Raw genomic sequence first — 17,240 nt, forward strand, 5'->3', positions numbered from 1 at the left:
ATGGGAAGATTAAGTTATTTTGTAAACAAGTTTGTGCCTACGAGTTTCCATCCCTGTGTCTATTCAAAATGCAATGAACTGCTTTTTATTGGTCAAATAAAAGGTTGAGAACTGTTATTGTTTATAAAAAAGAAGGATTAGATTAAAGAATAATTGCAAAATTTAAGCAGGCTCTCAAGGATGATAGTTTTCTGTCAGATTGGGACAATAATGTTTAAATGAGACATTTCTTCAGCAACCAAAGCTACTAATCAGTCTGTTGTGTAAAATGTTAAACCAATATAAAATGGCAACATATTCCCACACAGGTTTGTCTTTACAAAACAAAATATTAGAAAAAAGTCTGATGACCAAATGTTAGTTTGAGATGATCCACATTAGGAAACATTTGCTACTCTTTCAGTATCATTTTCGCCTACATTTCTGCTGTGTTTCACATAGGAAGGTGGTTTTGTTTCTCTCCTGCTTTATGTTCTGTGAAGTTTATTCAGCTGCTGTAAAAGGCCTCATCAAACAGAGACTATTTACTTTTCTTTATCTTCACCGATCATGCAAGACAGCTGAACAGTAAGAAGTCAACAGCCCATCATTCTCTGGGTGGACTTGATAACTGGAAAGGAGGTTACATAAGCAGTCGTGCAAGTTGTGATGTGCAAGACCTGTAATATATAATTTAGCCCTGTTGACAGGAAATATATTCCCATAGAGAGGAGTTTGTTGTCCAACTTGAGAAGAATCAAGAGAAGAGCTGATGGGGTGCGGGCAGTTGGGGCTGGAGGCCATTGGGTTTGATGACAGGATGCAGATCTTCACTCGTTCAGTGAGCCTGGTAACTCATTGGTCAGTGTGTGCCAGCGTTCTATTTTTTTGTCCTTGTTTTTGAGGCAGTCGAACCAGTGCTTTAGCCGCTCACCATTCGCATTGATGCCCAGAGATACTCCACCTAGAAGACAATGTACAGATAGGATGTATCAGGGGGGCGGCAATCAGATAAAGAACAGATAAAGGAAAATGTTTTATGTTTTATATATATATGTTTTTCATCCTCACTCCATGTTGGGATTGTCAACTAAACAGAACAAGGTTGGGATGCTGTTTGTTCTCACAGACTAATTACATGATTCTTACTGAGGTTCAGTTTAACAACAGGTGGATTTGATCTTGATCCCACTTTACTGGTAACCTGACTCCACCAGATGGATTTGCTCCTCATATCCATCTGGAAACCTTCCGTTGAAGTAATTTTGGGAAGGGGCGAAAATACTGGTTAGCTGATTGGCCTATGTTGGTGATAGACGGGCCAAATAAACCAATCAGATCAACGAAGCATATGACGTACTAACAGAGCGACGACGAAGAGGAGCCAATTGATAGATCAAACTCTTGCCGAAACCAGTCGGGAGAAGAGCAAAAACATCTTTTCCTCTGAGAAAAGCCTCCAGAGCAGTGTTTTGCTCTTCTTTCAGTGAAGAAATACTCTGTAATTCCAATAAAACTTGCTCGATAGCCACGCTAACGCTAGTTTCATCGGCTGAAGCCGCCATGTTCTTTAGACTGAACTGTCGCGCTTCTCGTTGCGTCACACCTCAACCCGCCTCTAAGCCAACGCTTATTGGACGTTCGTTTGGTGAACGGCACCAAATTTTCTTTAACGAAAAGTAGCCAGACTGATCTGCTAAGCTCGCGATATCAGGATGGTCTCATGAGGCTACTTACTGGTACTCTCTTCTTAAAGCTGGTTGCTGCATGCACAACATTCCAGTTTGCGGTTGAACTAAAATAAGGTTTTTTATATTTTTCCCTGGTTCTGCTGGAGGTTTCTTCTTGTTAAAAGGGAGTTTTTCCTCTCCACTGTCGCTACAAGCATGCTTAGCATGAGGGATTGCTAAAGAGTCAATGAGTCGATGCAATCAACTGGTTGTCGTGGGAAAGAAAACTGAATCAATTTGACTGGATGATCTGGTGAACTGTGAAGCTCCTTGAGATGACATGATGTGAATTGGAGCTTTATAAATAAAGTGAATTGAATTACATTTTTCAATAAGACTGCTGACTCCTTCATAATTACAGTTAAAAACATACATTATTTTACATTATGAGAATCACTTTACAAGATGATACAGGTTCAGATTTACTTAGTTCATTACTTCACACTTAGTTGATTCTTGGTGAATCTAACAACGTTTTGGACTAAAATACATAGAAACATTAATTATTTATCAACAACATGAAGAGTTTCTTATCACGGTATGAAATGTGATTAATCATAATTTCAAATTCCTATTTATGTTTGAAAATCATAACCATAGTTGCTAATATTGATTATTTTTTACCTCAGTAAATATAATTAAATAAAAATACATGATTGAATGCAGCTGTTGACTGCATTTTAGTGATCAAGATCACGGTTCTGTGTCACTAGTGTCCTGATAAAACCTATTGAACGGCAATGAACAGTCATACATTTCCCTACGAAAGACGGTAAAGAACGAGTAAATACTTTTTTAATCATCACTTTTATTGTAAATTTAACAAAATATCACCATAAAGCTCACATCTCCCACCCCTATTTTTAAATCCTATCTAAATTAGTCTGAATTTAATGTCTGAAATCTCCCTCAAGAAGAAAATAGAGTTTGAACAAACAACACAGAACTTAAAGTCTGTTAATTGGCACAAGCTGTAAAGACTATTTATCTTTATTATCTTTAATCAAATGCAGACTAATGGTTAATCAGGCGCTTGTACACCATGGAAGTAGTTTATTTAATAACATGTTATCGATTGTTAGCCCTCCAGTTAAAGATTTATTACTGAACTGCAGAGATTTGTCATTATTTGATAAAAGGCAAAATGAGAGGTTGCTGCTGGGTGTTGCTGGGATCTGGTTTGTTGCCTAAATTTAAATGCTTCCACTGATTTTACTCCCAGACCCAGTATTAGGTGCCGATACACTGTAGGTGTGAAAGGCAGTTTAAAAGGTGATACATGTTTTAATTTTTGCAAAGAAACCGAACCGATGGAGCCTCAGCTGGACAGAGTGTATGATGAGCTGCTGGATGCGGCTTCATGTATTTATTTAACCCCTTCCTCTACAGCAGCATACCTTCCATAAGAAGCATCAGACTCACCAATGAAATCATTTGACTTTCCGATGTCGTAGTCCCACACGGTGATCTCCAAAGTCTTTTTCGTGAGGTCTGCATATTTTATGTCGTAACAGAACTCCTTCGTGGACAAATAAGAAGAAAGACAATTGTTAATGCAGACCTACAGAGTATATGGATACAATGAGTCCTTTTCTGTTCAGCGATCTCTGAGGGTGCCTTTTACTTTTTTCAGTGTTCAGCAACAGGGGTGTATTTAAGAAATTTGGGGGCCTAGGCAAAGACAGGAGTTGGACCCTCTGAACTGAGGAGACAACACATAAAACAGACCCATTACACAGATACAGAAAGTTTTATAGAACAGACACAGATTATTAGTTCTACCTTTTGTCCTTTTGTCTCTTCTTATCCATTTTCTTGCTGTTTTCCTCATTATGTTTTCTTTTATCCCCTTTTCTTTTCATATTGGCAATGTGCTCAGCTGACTTTTAACTGTCAGGAATCCAGTTTGGGTGGTCTGTTTTTGTGTTTCCTTTCCTCCTCCACGGTGGTGCCCCCATCCTCATTGGGTCTCCTTGCACACCTGCAGCTCATTGCCTTATTACCTGTGGAGTGCTCTTAAAGGAATAGTACACCCAAAACATGATTAGCCTTCATTTTCTACTCACCCCCATGCTGAACAACACTCTGGAGTACTTTTTTGATATCTCAAATGCATCTGGAGATCTGGGAGGCTTCTTGCTGTCTGCTGACATTCAAATAATGGAGGTCTATGGCGCCCGAGGCAGAAAGGTCCATAAAAGTCCACAAAAAACGTGTCAATATTCCTCCATACTGCTCATCCAATGTATTCCAAGTGTCCTGAGTGGGTAGCGTCCAGAATTTACTCGAAACGAAGTCATTTAGAATGTTTTTAGAGCATAAACAGTAGTGTATAGGATTTCCTAAAAGCGAGTTCACGAGTCTACGGAAGCTGGCAGACCAAACCAGCGCATTCAGCTCGGCAAAGAACTCATGCTCTTCCTCAACACTGAAGTCCTCAGACATTTTTCTTTCGTTGTTTCTTTCTTTGCACAGGTAAACGGCACATTTCTTCTTCTACGCTTGCATTATCGGCAGAGCAGACGCTGAATGCGCACTTTCATCTGGTTTGGTCTGCCGCGGTTTCCGTAGACTCGTGAACGCGCTTTTTAGGAAATCCTATACACTACTGTTTATGCTCTAAAAACATTCTAAATGACTTTGTTTCGAGTAAATTCTGGACGCTACCCACTCATGTCACTTGGAATACATTGGACGAGCAGTATGGAGGAATATTGACACGTTTTTTGTGGACTTTTATGGACCTTTCTGCCTCGGGCGCCATAGACCTCCATTATTTGAATGTCAGCAGACAGCAAGAAGCCTCCCAGATCTCCAGATGCATTTGAGATATCAAAAAAGTACTCCAGAGTGTTGTTCAGCATGGGGGTGAGTAGAAAATTAAGGCTAATCATGTTTTGGGTGTACTATTCCTTTAAGCTGCTGACTGCCACTACCTCAATGCAAGAGTGTTTGCCAATACAGGGCACTCTAGCCATGCTTAGTTTTGCTGAGTTAAACTGAGTTTTTGTCAACCTGAGTCTTAACTTTGTTTTTTGTCTTTGCCTCTCGGCAGGAAGTCATCCTGCAAACTGGATTTGTTCGGACCTTCTCTCTCTGGAAGGATCCACTGAGCTTCTAACTGAGCTGGGCTTCCAAACAGGAAGTTTGGATCCACTTTCCCCAAGAGGTCGTTTGAGCTTCACACCGAGCAAAGGTTTCATCTACACCACAGCCCGTTCAGGTACCGCAGGAAATCTGAGTGGCAGTCAGCTTCTCTATTCACCAAGGAACAACCGCAGTCTGAGTAACCCTGTCCGCCCAACACCAAACAAGACAATCACTGGAACATTCCACACAGACTGGATTCCATAAAGGACACCTTTTTCTGGAGAATTCCGGTTTGACAATGTTCAGAGCAGCACTGGACTCATCTGTATATTCTTAATAAACCTGTTAAACTTTCCCCTGGTCTCTCTGTTTGGTCTTCTGCATTTTGGGTCAGACCTTTAATGAAATCATGACATTAACGCTGTCTCAAAAAAGAATCAAAGACTTTCCAATCATTAAGCCTATTCGAACTTGGCTGATTGCCCCTTCCTATTTTTCTAAAAAGGCTACAGCAAAAGTAAATAACTAAAATAAGAGAAAGTAATAAATAATAGCTGCATGAATCATGACAGCAGACAAGATAGAGGAGAGCAGGAGGCGGGGTTACCAATCTACTTGCTCTGGAGAGCAGAGTTCGCTGCTTTTAGATGTTGTCTCCAAAGTCTCCAGTAGCAGAAAAAAGTCTCTAGATTTTGAAATCAAAGTGCTAGAGGGGTCTGAGAAGTCGCTAAATATAGCGACAAAAGGTTCAAGGAGACAGAAGCAGACATAGAAAAAGAAGCATAGATACAAAAGGCAGCTGTAAAAGGCGGCCCCATCCAGGAAACACACAGCCAGGCAGACGAGCTCCGAGCCAGCTCCCATGTCAGAGGATGAAGAGAGCACATCCAGTTAGTCACAGTCAGAGAAACAGGACTACACTGGAAAACAGGCCAAGCTCCAACATCTAGAAACGTAGCATTAGGCATTAAAGTGCTGCACAATGTCACAAACATGCAGTGTTGTTTTTCTTTAGGCACATTTATGCAACATACTAAATATAACGCACAGAAAATCTGACTTTAGTGAATTAGTTGGTCTTTTTGCTCCCTCTGTCCTTAATACCAAAAGGGTTTCAATCAAGGATTTCATCTTTAACCCTATAATGCCAAATGTATCATATTTGATACATACGGTTTCTGACATGTTTTGCGTCTGACACCTTTTGCATAATTTAATGGTAAAAACTTTGCTCAAAATCCTATTGTACACAATCAGATATACCTGATAACAGAGGGCAGAAGACTACACCAAAAATAATCTTGACTTATCGCATAGTAATAAATTATTAATATAATGTTTTTTCTTTTTACATATTTAGTTAAAAGGCCAAATAAGGACTTCAAACCAAAAAAAGTAATTTTCTGTTTTGTTTTATTCTTGGATCAGGCTTTAAAGGGTTAAAGAAACTGATTAACAAAAACATAATATTCATGAAAAATTATTTTATTTGTTTTTCGTTTTGTTTATGTAAATCCACCTCTGCAACCTATAAAGTATGATAAGCATTTTCAGATTTTTCAGGACTGTATAAGACCTCCAGTGACATAATAAATGGAAAATGGAAATATAGACTCGCATTATTGAAGAAGTGCAGAGTCAGTATGATACAAACCACGTCTGATAAAAAGGTTTAAAACAGATTACATTGAGGAGGGGGGGACATATTAAGATTTGTGGTCAACTTGAATCGATGCCCTGATGTACCAGAGGATGCTATGACTCCGTCTGAAAGGCCGAGAGGTGATGGAGGAATATGGGCACCAAAAATGTCAGAGGAAATGTCAAGCTGCTGGGCCAATTGTATTCAGTTGGATACATGTGAACTGATCCACCTTCCACTGAGGCATCCAGAGGAATCAGAAAAGCAAAACATCTCCTTATCTGGCTGCAAATCACAACCTGAAACTTTAAGGCTTGCCTGAAATATTTCAAATAAAATATATTTTTGTTAATAAAAAAATATTAGAATGATATTTTGAGAGAAAGATGCTGAATTATTTACTGCAACGTCATAAAAAGGCCCCTATAGTCAACAGAACAGCTATCAAATATGTCTCTGTGTCACAAAGCTGATTTGGACTCATGTTCTGCTACAGTCTTCACCTCAGAGATGGAATAAAGCCCAACTGGAAATGCAGGGTTAGGAGATGGGGGTGCTTTACCTCGTTGAACTCGGGATTGAGAGTCTTCTTTTTCACAGCGGTCTTGTGCTTTGACTTTTTGTTCTCATCAGGCTTCAGGTACCTGCAGCAGAGAGGCAGAGGACAGGAAGGTTTAATCCTACCACATCTCACTGTTTCTGTTTCTGCAGCCTGACTTACAATCAAACCAACAGTATGAAGCCCTGCAAACACTTTTAATGGGTGTTTGTCGATCTGTCCTGCAGGGGGTGCTGTGGTAACACCCTGCATTTTATGCGCAGGCACACTGTGGTACATTATTCACAATAAAGCATTTAATTACCTGACTTTAAGGGCCTCTGGCTGGTGTTAAACACCATTTATCTCAGTCAAGATGGTCATTTTACTTTACAAACGGTTGTTTTAGACATAAATGTTTATCATTATGTGTTTCGAAAGGATTGCAAAGGCTCTAAATGATTTCAAACCTCAATAGCCAAAAAATGTATATATTAAAATACTAAATTAAATAAACCCGTATTAATCTTTTCTTGAATCTTAAGTTCTTGCTAAACTTTTCTGGTCCTTTTTTAATAATTATTTGGTGCCTCCTGGGTTAAACTGATAAAACGTTTATGTTCACATTTATCTTATTGCATTTGAATGTTTACATAAATTTATCACATGCTTCAATGTTTTATTAATTTAAGGCTTTGATTTTAAGAGGAAATATTCTTCAACGTGCGACAGAAGTAGGATATAAAAATCTAACCTATACATACATACATACATATATCCAGTGGCTGTTCTAGACCAAATGTACCAGAGGGCCCAGGAGGGGGTCAGTGTGTTTTCATGAGGGCACAGAAAAGCATTAAATAAAAAAAACAGGCCAAGGGATTCAAATAAATTAAGATGCATGAAGTCAAATTTCTATTCAATTAGGTTTCCTTAAAATTCTAAATGTCTTAATAGGTCAATATACATTTAGAATTTAGGAATTTTACTTTTTTTTTAACTTAATTTAAGTTGAAATTACAGTTTTCTATAAAAATCTGAATTAGAATTTAAGAAAAACTGTTAAAATTAGCTGTAAAAAGTAGAGTTTTTTTTTTTTTTACATTTGTTTTGGAAAAAAACATTTAGCAGATGAAAAAACTGGGATCCTATCTCAATACCACTTATGATATGTTTTTAAACAGTTAATAAAGCAGAATTTGTAAAGAAAAAAAAATAGATCCAAAGAATCTATCAGTAACCATGTCTGTTCCAGCGCAGATCATCATTAGAATTTCTTTGAGTATTATGTCTTCAGTACAGGGGCCAGGACTTGATCTACAGGGGCCCTGGCCCCAGTTGGCCCCTGTCTAGAACCGCCCATGCATACATCCCATTGATGTTTGGTTTAACTTATTAATTCACATAGATGTAGACCGGTGTCCTTCCATGCATAGTTAAAAACAGGTCATTAAGCTGGTGAAGTTCTCAGTCATCCAGGTCATAGTCAATCTAAAAAAGTAAAAAAAAAAAACAATCCACTGGACTTTGTTTCCAAGTTTGAAGACATTTTGCTTCCCATCCAGGAAACTTTTTCAATTCAAAATGTAAGAATTAGCGTTAAGTTCAGAGCTTTATAGAGTGGACCAAAGCAAAGCCATCTATGTTAAGAAAGAAAACCAACCTTAAATGAAACCAACCAGATGAAAGTGCGCATTCAGCGTCTGCTCTGCCGATAATGCAAGCGTAGAAGAAGAAATGTGCTGTTTACCTGTGCAAAGAAAGAAACAACGAAAGAAAAATGTCTGAGGACTTCAGTGTTGAGGAAGAGCATGAGTTGTTTGCCGAGCTGAATGCGCACTTTCATCTGGTTTGGTCTGCCGCAGTTTCCGTAGACTCGTGAACGCGCTTTCAGGAAATCCTATACACTACTGTTTATGCTCTAAAAACATTCTAAATGACTTCGTTTCGAGTAAATTCTGGACGCTACCCACTCAGGACACTTGGAATACATTGGACGAGCAGTATGGAGGAATATTGACACGTTTTTTGTGGACTTTTATGGACCTTTCTGCCTCGGGCGCCATAGACCTCCATTATTTGAATGTCAGCAGACAGCAAGAAGCCTCCCAGATCTCCAGATGCATTTGAGATATCAAAAAAGTACTCCAGAGTGTTGTTCAGCATGGGGGTGAGTAGAAAATGAAGGCTAATCATGTTTTGGGTGTACTATTCCTTTAAACTGGGGGGTGGACTCAGACTTCAGCTTTAAAAACCTACAATGCAGCGATAGAGTTGATTCCTTTCCGCTGTCATTCCAAACCCAACCATTTACAGGGAAACAGAAGACCTCACCTATTCAGCATTTTCTGAGATTCTCCAATCCAGTGGTATCAGGGAAGTCTTCAGAAACAGGATGTTATGACAGGGAAGTTAGGAGGAATCTACACTAATGTTATGACTGTCCATCTAAAGTGGCTCAGCTGGGTCCCTGTTTCAACCATCTGAGCCACTCAAGGCTGATTTATAGTCAGAGACCAGGTTGTGTGCGTGTGTCGCAGCGAATGCAAATGAGCCCCCGCGCCTTCTGCAGACACTCTGCTGCACCTTTTTAAAATTGTAGGTGACAGCAGACAGGAGGCCTCTGATTGGTCAAATCTACATCCACTCTACACTATGCGTATTTACTGTACTGGAAAACATGAAGATGGAGCAGCCAAAAGAGCGAGGTGTACGAGAACGCTTTTCCACCTACACTGGGAAAAAATTGATGTCTAGATAAGTCATTTTTTCTTTAAATAAGTGCGTTTTTTCTTGAATTGAGCAGGTAAGTGAGACACTTTGCTTATGGAACGAGACAATTTGCATTTAAAATAAGAAAAAAACTATTTCGTTGTCTTATTTCAAGTGTATATTATCTAATTACCTTATTTTAAGAGTGAAAATTCTCATTCCATTGGCAAAACATCTTATCAACCTACTCAAAGCAAGAGTAAATACACTTAATTTAAGGTTGCAGTGTAGATTCCTGCTCTTTTTGGCCGTCATGTCCCTCTGTTGTTGCACAAGCTTGCCCCCACTTCACTGCAAAAACGAGCTAGAAATAAGTACAAATTTCTTAAATTAAGTGTATTCACCCTTAATTTGAGTAGGTAAATTAGGTAGTTTGCCAATGGAATGAGTATTTTTACTCTTAAAATAATATAATTAGATAATATGCACTTGAAATAAGAGAATTCAACTGTTTTTTCTTATTTTAAGTGTAAATTGTCTTGTTCCATTGGCAAAATGTATCTTTTTACCTACTCAATTTAAGAACAAATGCACTTATTTTAAGAAAAAATGACTTATCTAGATTTAGATTTTTTGCAGTGTTCCTCACCGCCTCGGCCGTATCTAAACTCGCAGCTAGTTACTCATTGTCCCTCTGGCGTTGTGGCGTGGAATAACATAGCGCAGACCACGCTTCAATATTGGGCATGAATCAGAAATATCTGCAACAAGCTCACTGCGACACACTGCTGCAGGAGGATAACCAGGCCTTCAGTCTCCCTCAGATGAAAGAAACTGGTCAGAATGTTCAGGAACAACACAGGAACGGAAAGCTCAATCCTTTCACAAAGAGAAAGCTTTATGTCCTGATGGACTTAGACAATGTGCTGGTGCAGTTTCTCAGTCATCTGGGTCATAGTCATTCCAAAAAGTAAAACATTTCAACATTCCACTGGACTTCGTTTCCAGGTTGGAAGACGTTTCTCTTTCCATCCAGGAAACTTTTTCAATTCAAAATGTCAGAAATAGTGTTGAGTTCCAGGTTTTATACAGTAGCCCAACAAAGCCTTGATTTTGTTTGGAAAACCTGCAAAATGAAACGGACGAACGGGTCCATCCCTTTGGAATTGGGGTCGTTTGGCTTCTTTTGTTAGCATGCAATGCCCCATACCTGTCTATGTCTCTGAAGGGGGTGTTGAGCCCTTTAACGACCCCTGTTTTCTAAACAAGGGCTTGCTACTGTATATCGCCATGAACTAAGCACTATTTCTGACTATTTGAACTGAAAAAGCTTCCTGGATAGGAAGTGAAACCTCTTCAAACTTGGAAACAAAGTCCAGTGGTTTGTTTTTGTAACTGTTTTGGAATTACTGTGACAATTCCAACCAAGGAAGAAGACAGCGCCTCAAAATTAGGACTTCAAGCTCGCAGTTTTTTTTATCTTACCACGGAAAAAAAGATGTTTTCAGGGGAAAAGGTTTGTGGTTTGACAAGACAAACTCTTAATAAACATTTTGTTTAGAAGAGTTTCAAAAAAATAAATTTAGGTATCATAGAATCGGGCTGTTTAGTTGCATGAGATACATGAGCTCTGTATAGAGTCCTAGAGCAGAGGTCTTCAACAGGGGGTCCGCGACCCCTAGGGGGTCCACGGAGGAACTACATGGGGGTCATGAAAGTTGTTTTTTTTACATTCCCACTTGCAATTTTTTCCACTAATTGAAATGTCTTTAAATACACATTAGCATGAATTCAACATACTTTAGTAAACAGATAAATGGAGGCAGAAGAGGCTCACAGTCATCAATGCTCACATTCAGCGACACACAGGAGCTCTTTCAAGCTGGGCACCGTTTCATTCACAACACCTGCCCCATCAACCAGGAATCAGAAATACTTTGATAATCCCAGGGAGAAATTACTTTCATTACATTACTCCATATGTAAGAGAGTGACTATAGGACCAGTTTGATAGAACACTATTTCATAAAATATAATTTTGGGGTCCCCACTCCATCTCGCCATCAGTTTGGGGGTCTTTGGCCTAGAAAACGTTGAAGACCCCTGTCCTAGAGAAAAGAGATTAACCCCAAAATCAGATCCTAAACAGACACCAAAGAGAAGAGCAGACCCCAATCTGAACCCCTTTGACAATTAATTAACTTGTTCCAAAAAAAGTAAAAAAAAAAAAAAGAAAACAATCCACTGGACTTTATTTCCAAGTTTGAAGATGTTTCGATTCCCATTCGGGAAGCTTTTTCAATAAAAAATGTCAAAAATAATGTTTAGTTCCAGGCAGGGGCGGATTTAGGAAATTTGGGGCCCTAGGCAAAGACATGCATAGAGCCCTCTGAATTGAAAAGACAACACATAAAACAGACCCATTATACAGATACAGAATTTTATCTTTGATTTTATTATTTATAAATAAGCATAAAAAAAAGTGATAGAGGGGTCTGAAAAGTTGCTAAATAAAGAGACAAAAGCGCATGGGGCAAAGCTGGCAACAGTACTCTTGGCACCATTTGTGGCACCAATGGATCAGTCCATGGGGGGGGGGGGGGGGGGGGGGGGGGGGGGGGGGGTGTGCACTTACTGTTACAAGCATTCTGATGGCATTTTACAGAAAGGATTTGCATCAAAAACATAATTACTGCGCACAAATGACTAATACCTGTATTAACCATACATGTAAAAAGGACGTTTATGGGGCCCCCACGAACTTGGGGCCCTAGGCAGCTGCCAAGTTTTGCCTAATGGTAAATCTGCCCCTAGTTCCAGGCTTTATTACCGAAGAGGATTAGGGCCACTGAAAAAAAAGTAAACTGATTTTTAAATTTTATTTCAGTTTAACATGGGAAAAAAGTCAGAATTCTGAGATTAAAGTCAGAATTCTGAGAAAAAGAGTCAGAATTCTGAGAAAAAAAGTCAGAATTCTGAGATTAAAGTCAGAATACTGAGAAAAAAAGTCAGAATTCTGAGAAAAAAAGTCAGAATTCTGAGATTAAAGTCAGAATTCTGAGAAAAAAAGTCAGAATTCTGACTTTTTTTCCCATGTTAAACTGAAATAAAATTTAAAAATCAGTTAACTTTTTTTTTTTTTTTTCCAGTGGCCCTAATCCTCTTCCGTACTTTATAGAGTGGACCAAAGCAAAGCCTTTTTTTGGCTTAGAAAACATGCAAGTCGAACTAGACATAGGGTCCACCCCTTAGGAATGGGGTCGTTTGTGTTCTTTATTAGCCTTTAATGCCCCATACCTGTCTACGTCTCTGAAAGGGGGGTTGTTAACATGCAGTACGAATAAACTCGTCATTTTATGCGTGGACTTGTTTCAGTGGAGCTGCAGCAGTTGTGTCTAATGACCAGGAAACAGCCTGTTGCACCTCACATTCCTTGTTATTACCAAGGTGCTGCTGTTCCCATTCTGAAAACATGCAGCGAGGTGTTGCTGATATCCTGCTTGCTTTGACTGCAGTCGGTGAGTCAGTGCTGAAAACAGACTCTCTGAGACCACTGTCGCCCTGGGTGCACAGGCATGTTTTTATAGATGTGTCTTCAGATCTGACTCCAAAGACAAACTCAGTCGTTTTAGTTCACAGTCTGCGCAGACGGTGTTGTTTAGTAAATTTGAATAAAGTAATGTAGGATTTTGACCAGGTTTTCACAGCAGTAAAATCCTTTCTTTTCCCTGTGCTCACAGGAGACACAATCTCTGTTATTTCCCAAGATACTGGAGAGTCCTTTAAAGGAGACTAAGTGGGTTATTGCTCATCAGCTTTGCCCAGAGGGAAGAAGGAGCGGTTGTTGATGAGGATACTGCAGAGGGCCTAATTGTTGTCATATAATGGGACCAGTGACCTCCTCGAGGCTAAACAATCTCGGAGCAGAGGTTATGGTGCTAAAACATGATTTTAACCAATGCAACCATCTGATTGGTTGTTCTACTGTCTGTATCTTAGCAATTAGAAGTCTTTGATTCGAGTTGAATTCGCTGAGGTGTTTACATCTGTAGATGAAGAAGTATCGTTTAGTAAGTTTTTGCACTTTCTTTAATGCTAAATCAGGTATTATTTATTATGTTTCTTTATATTTATACTCTGTCATTCCAAGCAAATTCAAAACAATCCATGACGTTTCGCTTCCCATCCAGGAAGTTTTTTCAATTCAAAATGACAGGAATAGAGTTGAAGTCAATGTTTTATACAGTAGCCCAACAAAGCCTTGTTTTTGTTTAGAAAAGGGGGTACTACCCTTTGAATGGGGGTCGTTTGGCTTCTTTTGTTAGACTCAGGGGGGGATTTACCATTAGGCAATACTAGGCAGTTGCCTAGGGCCCCAAGTTCCTGGGGGCCCCATAAAATATATATTTTTAATTTATATTTGTGCACATTATGTTTTTGATTAAACTATAATATTAAGTGTGTCTCTGCCCCCGTTCAGTGTCCACCATATTGGATCAGTCCATTTCATAAAGGTCCAAACAGACAGCAGCAAACCATTTGAAAACAAACGATGCAAAGAGCAGTGTTGCCAACTTAGCGCTTTAGTCGCTATATTTAGCCACTTTTCAGACCCCTCTAGTGCTTTTATTCCAGAAAAGCTCCTAGCGCCAAATCTAGAGACTTTTTTCTGCTACTGGAGACTTTGGAGACAACATCTAAAAGCAGCGAACTCTGCTCTCCAGAGCGAGTAGATTGGTAACCCCGCCTCCTGCTCTCCTCTATCTTGTCTGCTGTCATGATTCATGCAGCTATTATTTCATCCAAATGAAAAATGGAGAACAGAGAAGCAGATCATGGCTTGTCTACAGTGAAAAGAAGGACTGGGTTATTTACTTTGGCCTTTTTGGAAACACAGGAAGGAGCAACCAGCTAAGTGAGCTTAGTGCTTGGAAAAAATCTTTCATTCCTTTAGAGACAGCATGAAAAGTCAGCTGAGTACAAAACATAGAGAGGAAAACAAGAAGAAAAGGGACAAGAAGAGAGGGATGAAACCTGCAGAATGGATGTCTATTTTATTAACACCTCTGTATCTCTATAATGGGTCAATTCAGCGGGCCCCATGCCTGTTTTTTCCTAGGGCCCCAAATTTCCTAAATCCGGCCCTGGTTAGACTGCAGTACCCCATATTGCAGTCTAACAAAAGAAGCCAAACGATCCCCATTCCAAAGGGGTGTACCCTTGAATTGAAAAAGCTTCCTGGATGGGAAGCGAAACTTCTTCAAACTTGGAAACAAAGTCCAGTAGATTGTTTTTAATTTTTTTGGGGAATGACTATGACCTGGAGGACAGGGAATCTTCACCAGCATATTTATAGTCTGCTTTGTGATTTCATCCATTCTTCCATTTTTTGTCATGTTTATCCCTGCTGGGGTGGCGAGGGGTGCTGGTGTCTATCTCCAGCCGTTTACGGGTGAGAGGCGGGGTCCACCTTGGACAGGTCTCCAGTCCATCGTAGGGCAACACAGAGACAAAAGGACAAACAACCATTCATTCACTCATATCTAAGGAGGATTTAGAGAAACCAATTAACCTAACAGTCATGTTTTTGGACTGTGGGAGGAAGCCGGAGTACCCAGAGAGAACACATGCATGCTCAGGGAGAACATGCAAACCCCTGGGCCGGGAATTGAACCCAGAACCTTCTTGCTGCCAGGCAGCAGTGCTACCCACTGCATCAAATAAAATTGCAATAAGATAGCTTCAATATTTTGGCTGTTTATAAGTTTAATGTAAGAAAATATTTTCAGGTTGCCCCTATCGCTGTTTATCTGTCAGCGGCCACACTTCCTGCATTCCTCCCCAGTCAGTAAATCCACTGAAGTCTGCAGCGCGTCCTTCAGGTTTTATAAAGATTGTTCTCCACCTCAGACTGCTGGAAAACGTTGCGCCAGCCTTTCTCCTCTGAAACAAGTCCTGCTTTTGTTATCGAGGCGTGCACGGCGGAGTTAGAAATTAATTGCGCTTCCATTGCTCAGCCAGATGAAAGACTCGGGGAAAATGTTCAGGTGAGATAAATAGGACTCTCCTTCAAATTGCGGCCCTGTGCGTGGCCTCTCACGCGCTCGTCTTTCATACGGCTGATAATCACGGGCTGTCTACATCTTTTCTGCTACAACATCAGCTCTTCAAGATAATCTATTTTGACACGTCTACATTGTCTTCAACAAATGCTAAAAATAGATTTTCCAACGTTTGGATAAGCAGGGAAGTTAATCCAGGTGTCTGAAGGTCCTTTAAGATGACAAATCCCTGTGAGGAATTAGTATTTTTTTCTCTTTTTTTTCCAAATCAGGTCATAAGTCAGGTCAAAGTCCACACCTAATGACTAAAATAAACCTTTCTTAACCATCTCTATAACAATCCTACATTGCTCTAGTCCAGAGGTTCAGGCCTGGAATGTTGGGCCTCAGACTTAAATGACCACATGAACATTTGATAATTATCCTCTTTCAATCCTTTAGTGAAATTTTTTTAGATGAAAAAAAACAATAACAAATTTATCATCCAGAAACCTAGTTCATCTAATTTTTATTCTCAATAACGCATTTTTTGCACAAATGCCTATCTGCACTGAACCATTGCAATTTGCACACTGTCTTTATCCTCTGCACTGTTTACACTTTGACCACTGCTGCACTTTTTGAATAACTCGTGCCATTTGAAATATCAATGCAATGCTCATAAGCTGTATGTAACGCCATTTCGTTCTGTATGCACTCTGTGCATACAAAATGACAAATAAAGAAGTCTAAGTCTACTTTATATTAGGGCTTGACGATATAATCGGCCCCCTATCGGTATCGGCCTTAAAACTGAATATCGGACATCGGCCACCTCACCGATATTTAACCCGATATTTGATCAGCTTCTGAGTTTCTAAAATCTAAAAAAAAACAAAACAAAACAACTTCTTCTTCTTTAAAAACTTCTTTTTTACAGACTTAAAAACTTCTAAAGACGAGGGAAAATATATTGATACATTAAAATATCCCAATATCTTCATGTGCTGATATATTGCCATTTAAAAACACCATATCAATCTCTTTTACTAATGAAATATTGCTATATGTCATCGTTATGCTACGAAATCCCCCGAAAATTCACCAAATGTTGCCATATTTTTATATGTTGATATATTGACGCGGTATCGATCTATTTTACTAACAAAATCTCACAAGAATTTGCAAAATATCACGAGAGTTTGTAACAGAACGATGAAATTTCACAAGATTTTGAAAGTAAAATAGATCGATACCGCGTTTTTAAAAATCAATTTGATATCAGCATATGAAAATATATTTGAGTTTATTATTTTTCAAAGTGTCAGAAATGGATAACAAAACTGCTATTTTCAATGACTACTTATTTTTGTCCAGCTTTAACATCGGTATCGATATCGGTTATCGGCTACGTGAGTTTTAAAATATCTGCATATCGGATATCGGCCAAAATCCCAATATCGTGCATCCCTACTTTATATTCCAACAAAGTAAAAAGCCTTGTTTGT

General features: G+C 39.2%; 1 protein-coding gene across 2 annotated transcripts in view; it reads right to left on the reverse strand.

Moving 5' to 3' along the window:
* Positions 1 to 239: 239 nt before the first annotated feature.
* The window catches only part of doc2b (double C2-like domains, beta), a 291,024-nt gene continuing 274,023 nt past the window's right edge, over positions 240 to 17,240 (reverse strand). For both annotated transcript variants that reach the window (XM_038290765.1, XM_038290764.1), the window contains 3 exons: positions 7,004 to 7,085; positions 3,132 to 3,228; positions 240 to 943 (listed from right to left, as the gene is read on the reverse strand). In XM_038290765.1, the coding sequence (XP_038146693.1) occupies positions 810 to 943; positions 3,132 to 3,228; positions 7,004 to 7,085 (313 nt within the window). In that variant the 3' untranslated portion in view covers positions 240 to 809. The remainder of the gene's footprint in view (positions 944 to 3,131; positions 3,229 to 7,003; positions 7,086 to 17,240) is intronic.

This window comes from Cyprinodon tularosa, unplaced genomic scaffold (assembly GCF_016077235.1).
Source record: "Cyprinodon tularosa strain WSP-4 unplaced genomic scaffold, ASM1607723v1 ctg288, whole genome shotgun sequence".
Classification (NCBI taxonomy): Eukaryota; Metazoa; Chordata; class Actinopteri; order Cyprinodontiformes; family Cyprinodontidae; genus Cyprinodon; species Cyprinodon tularosa.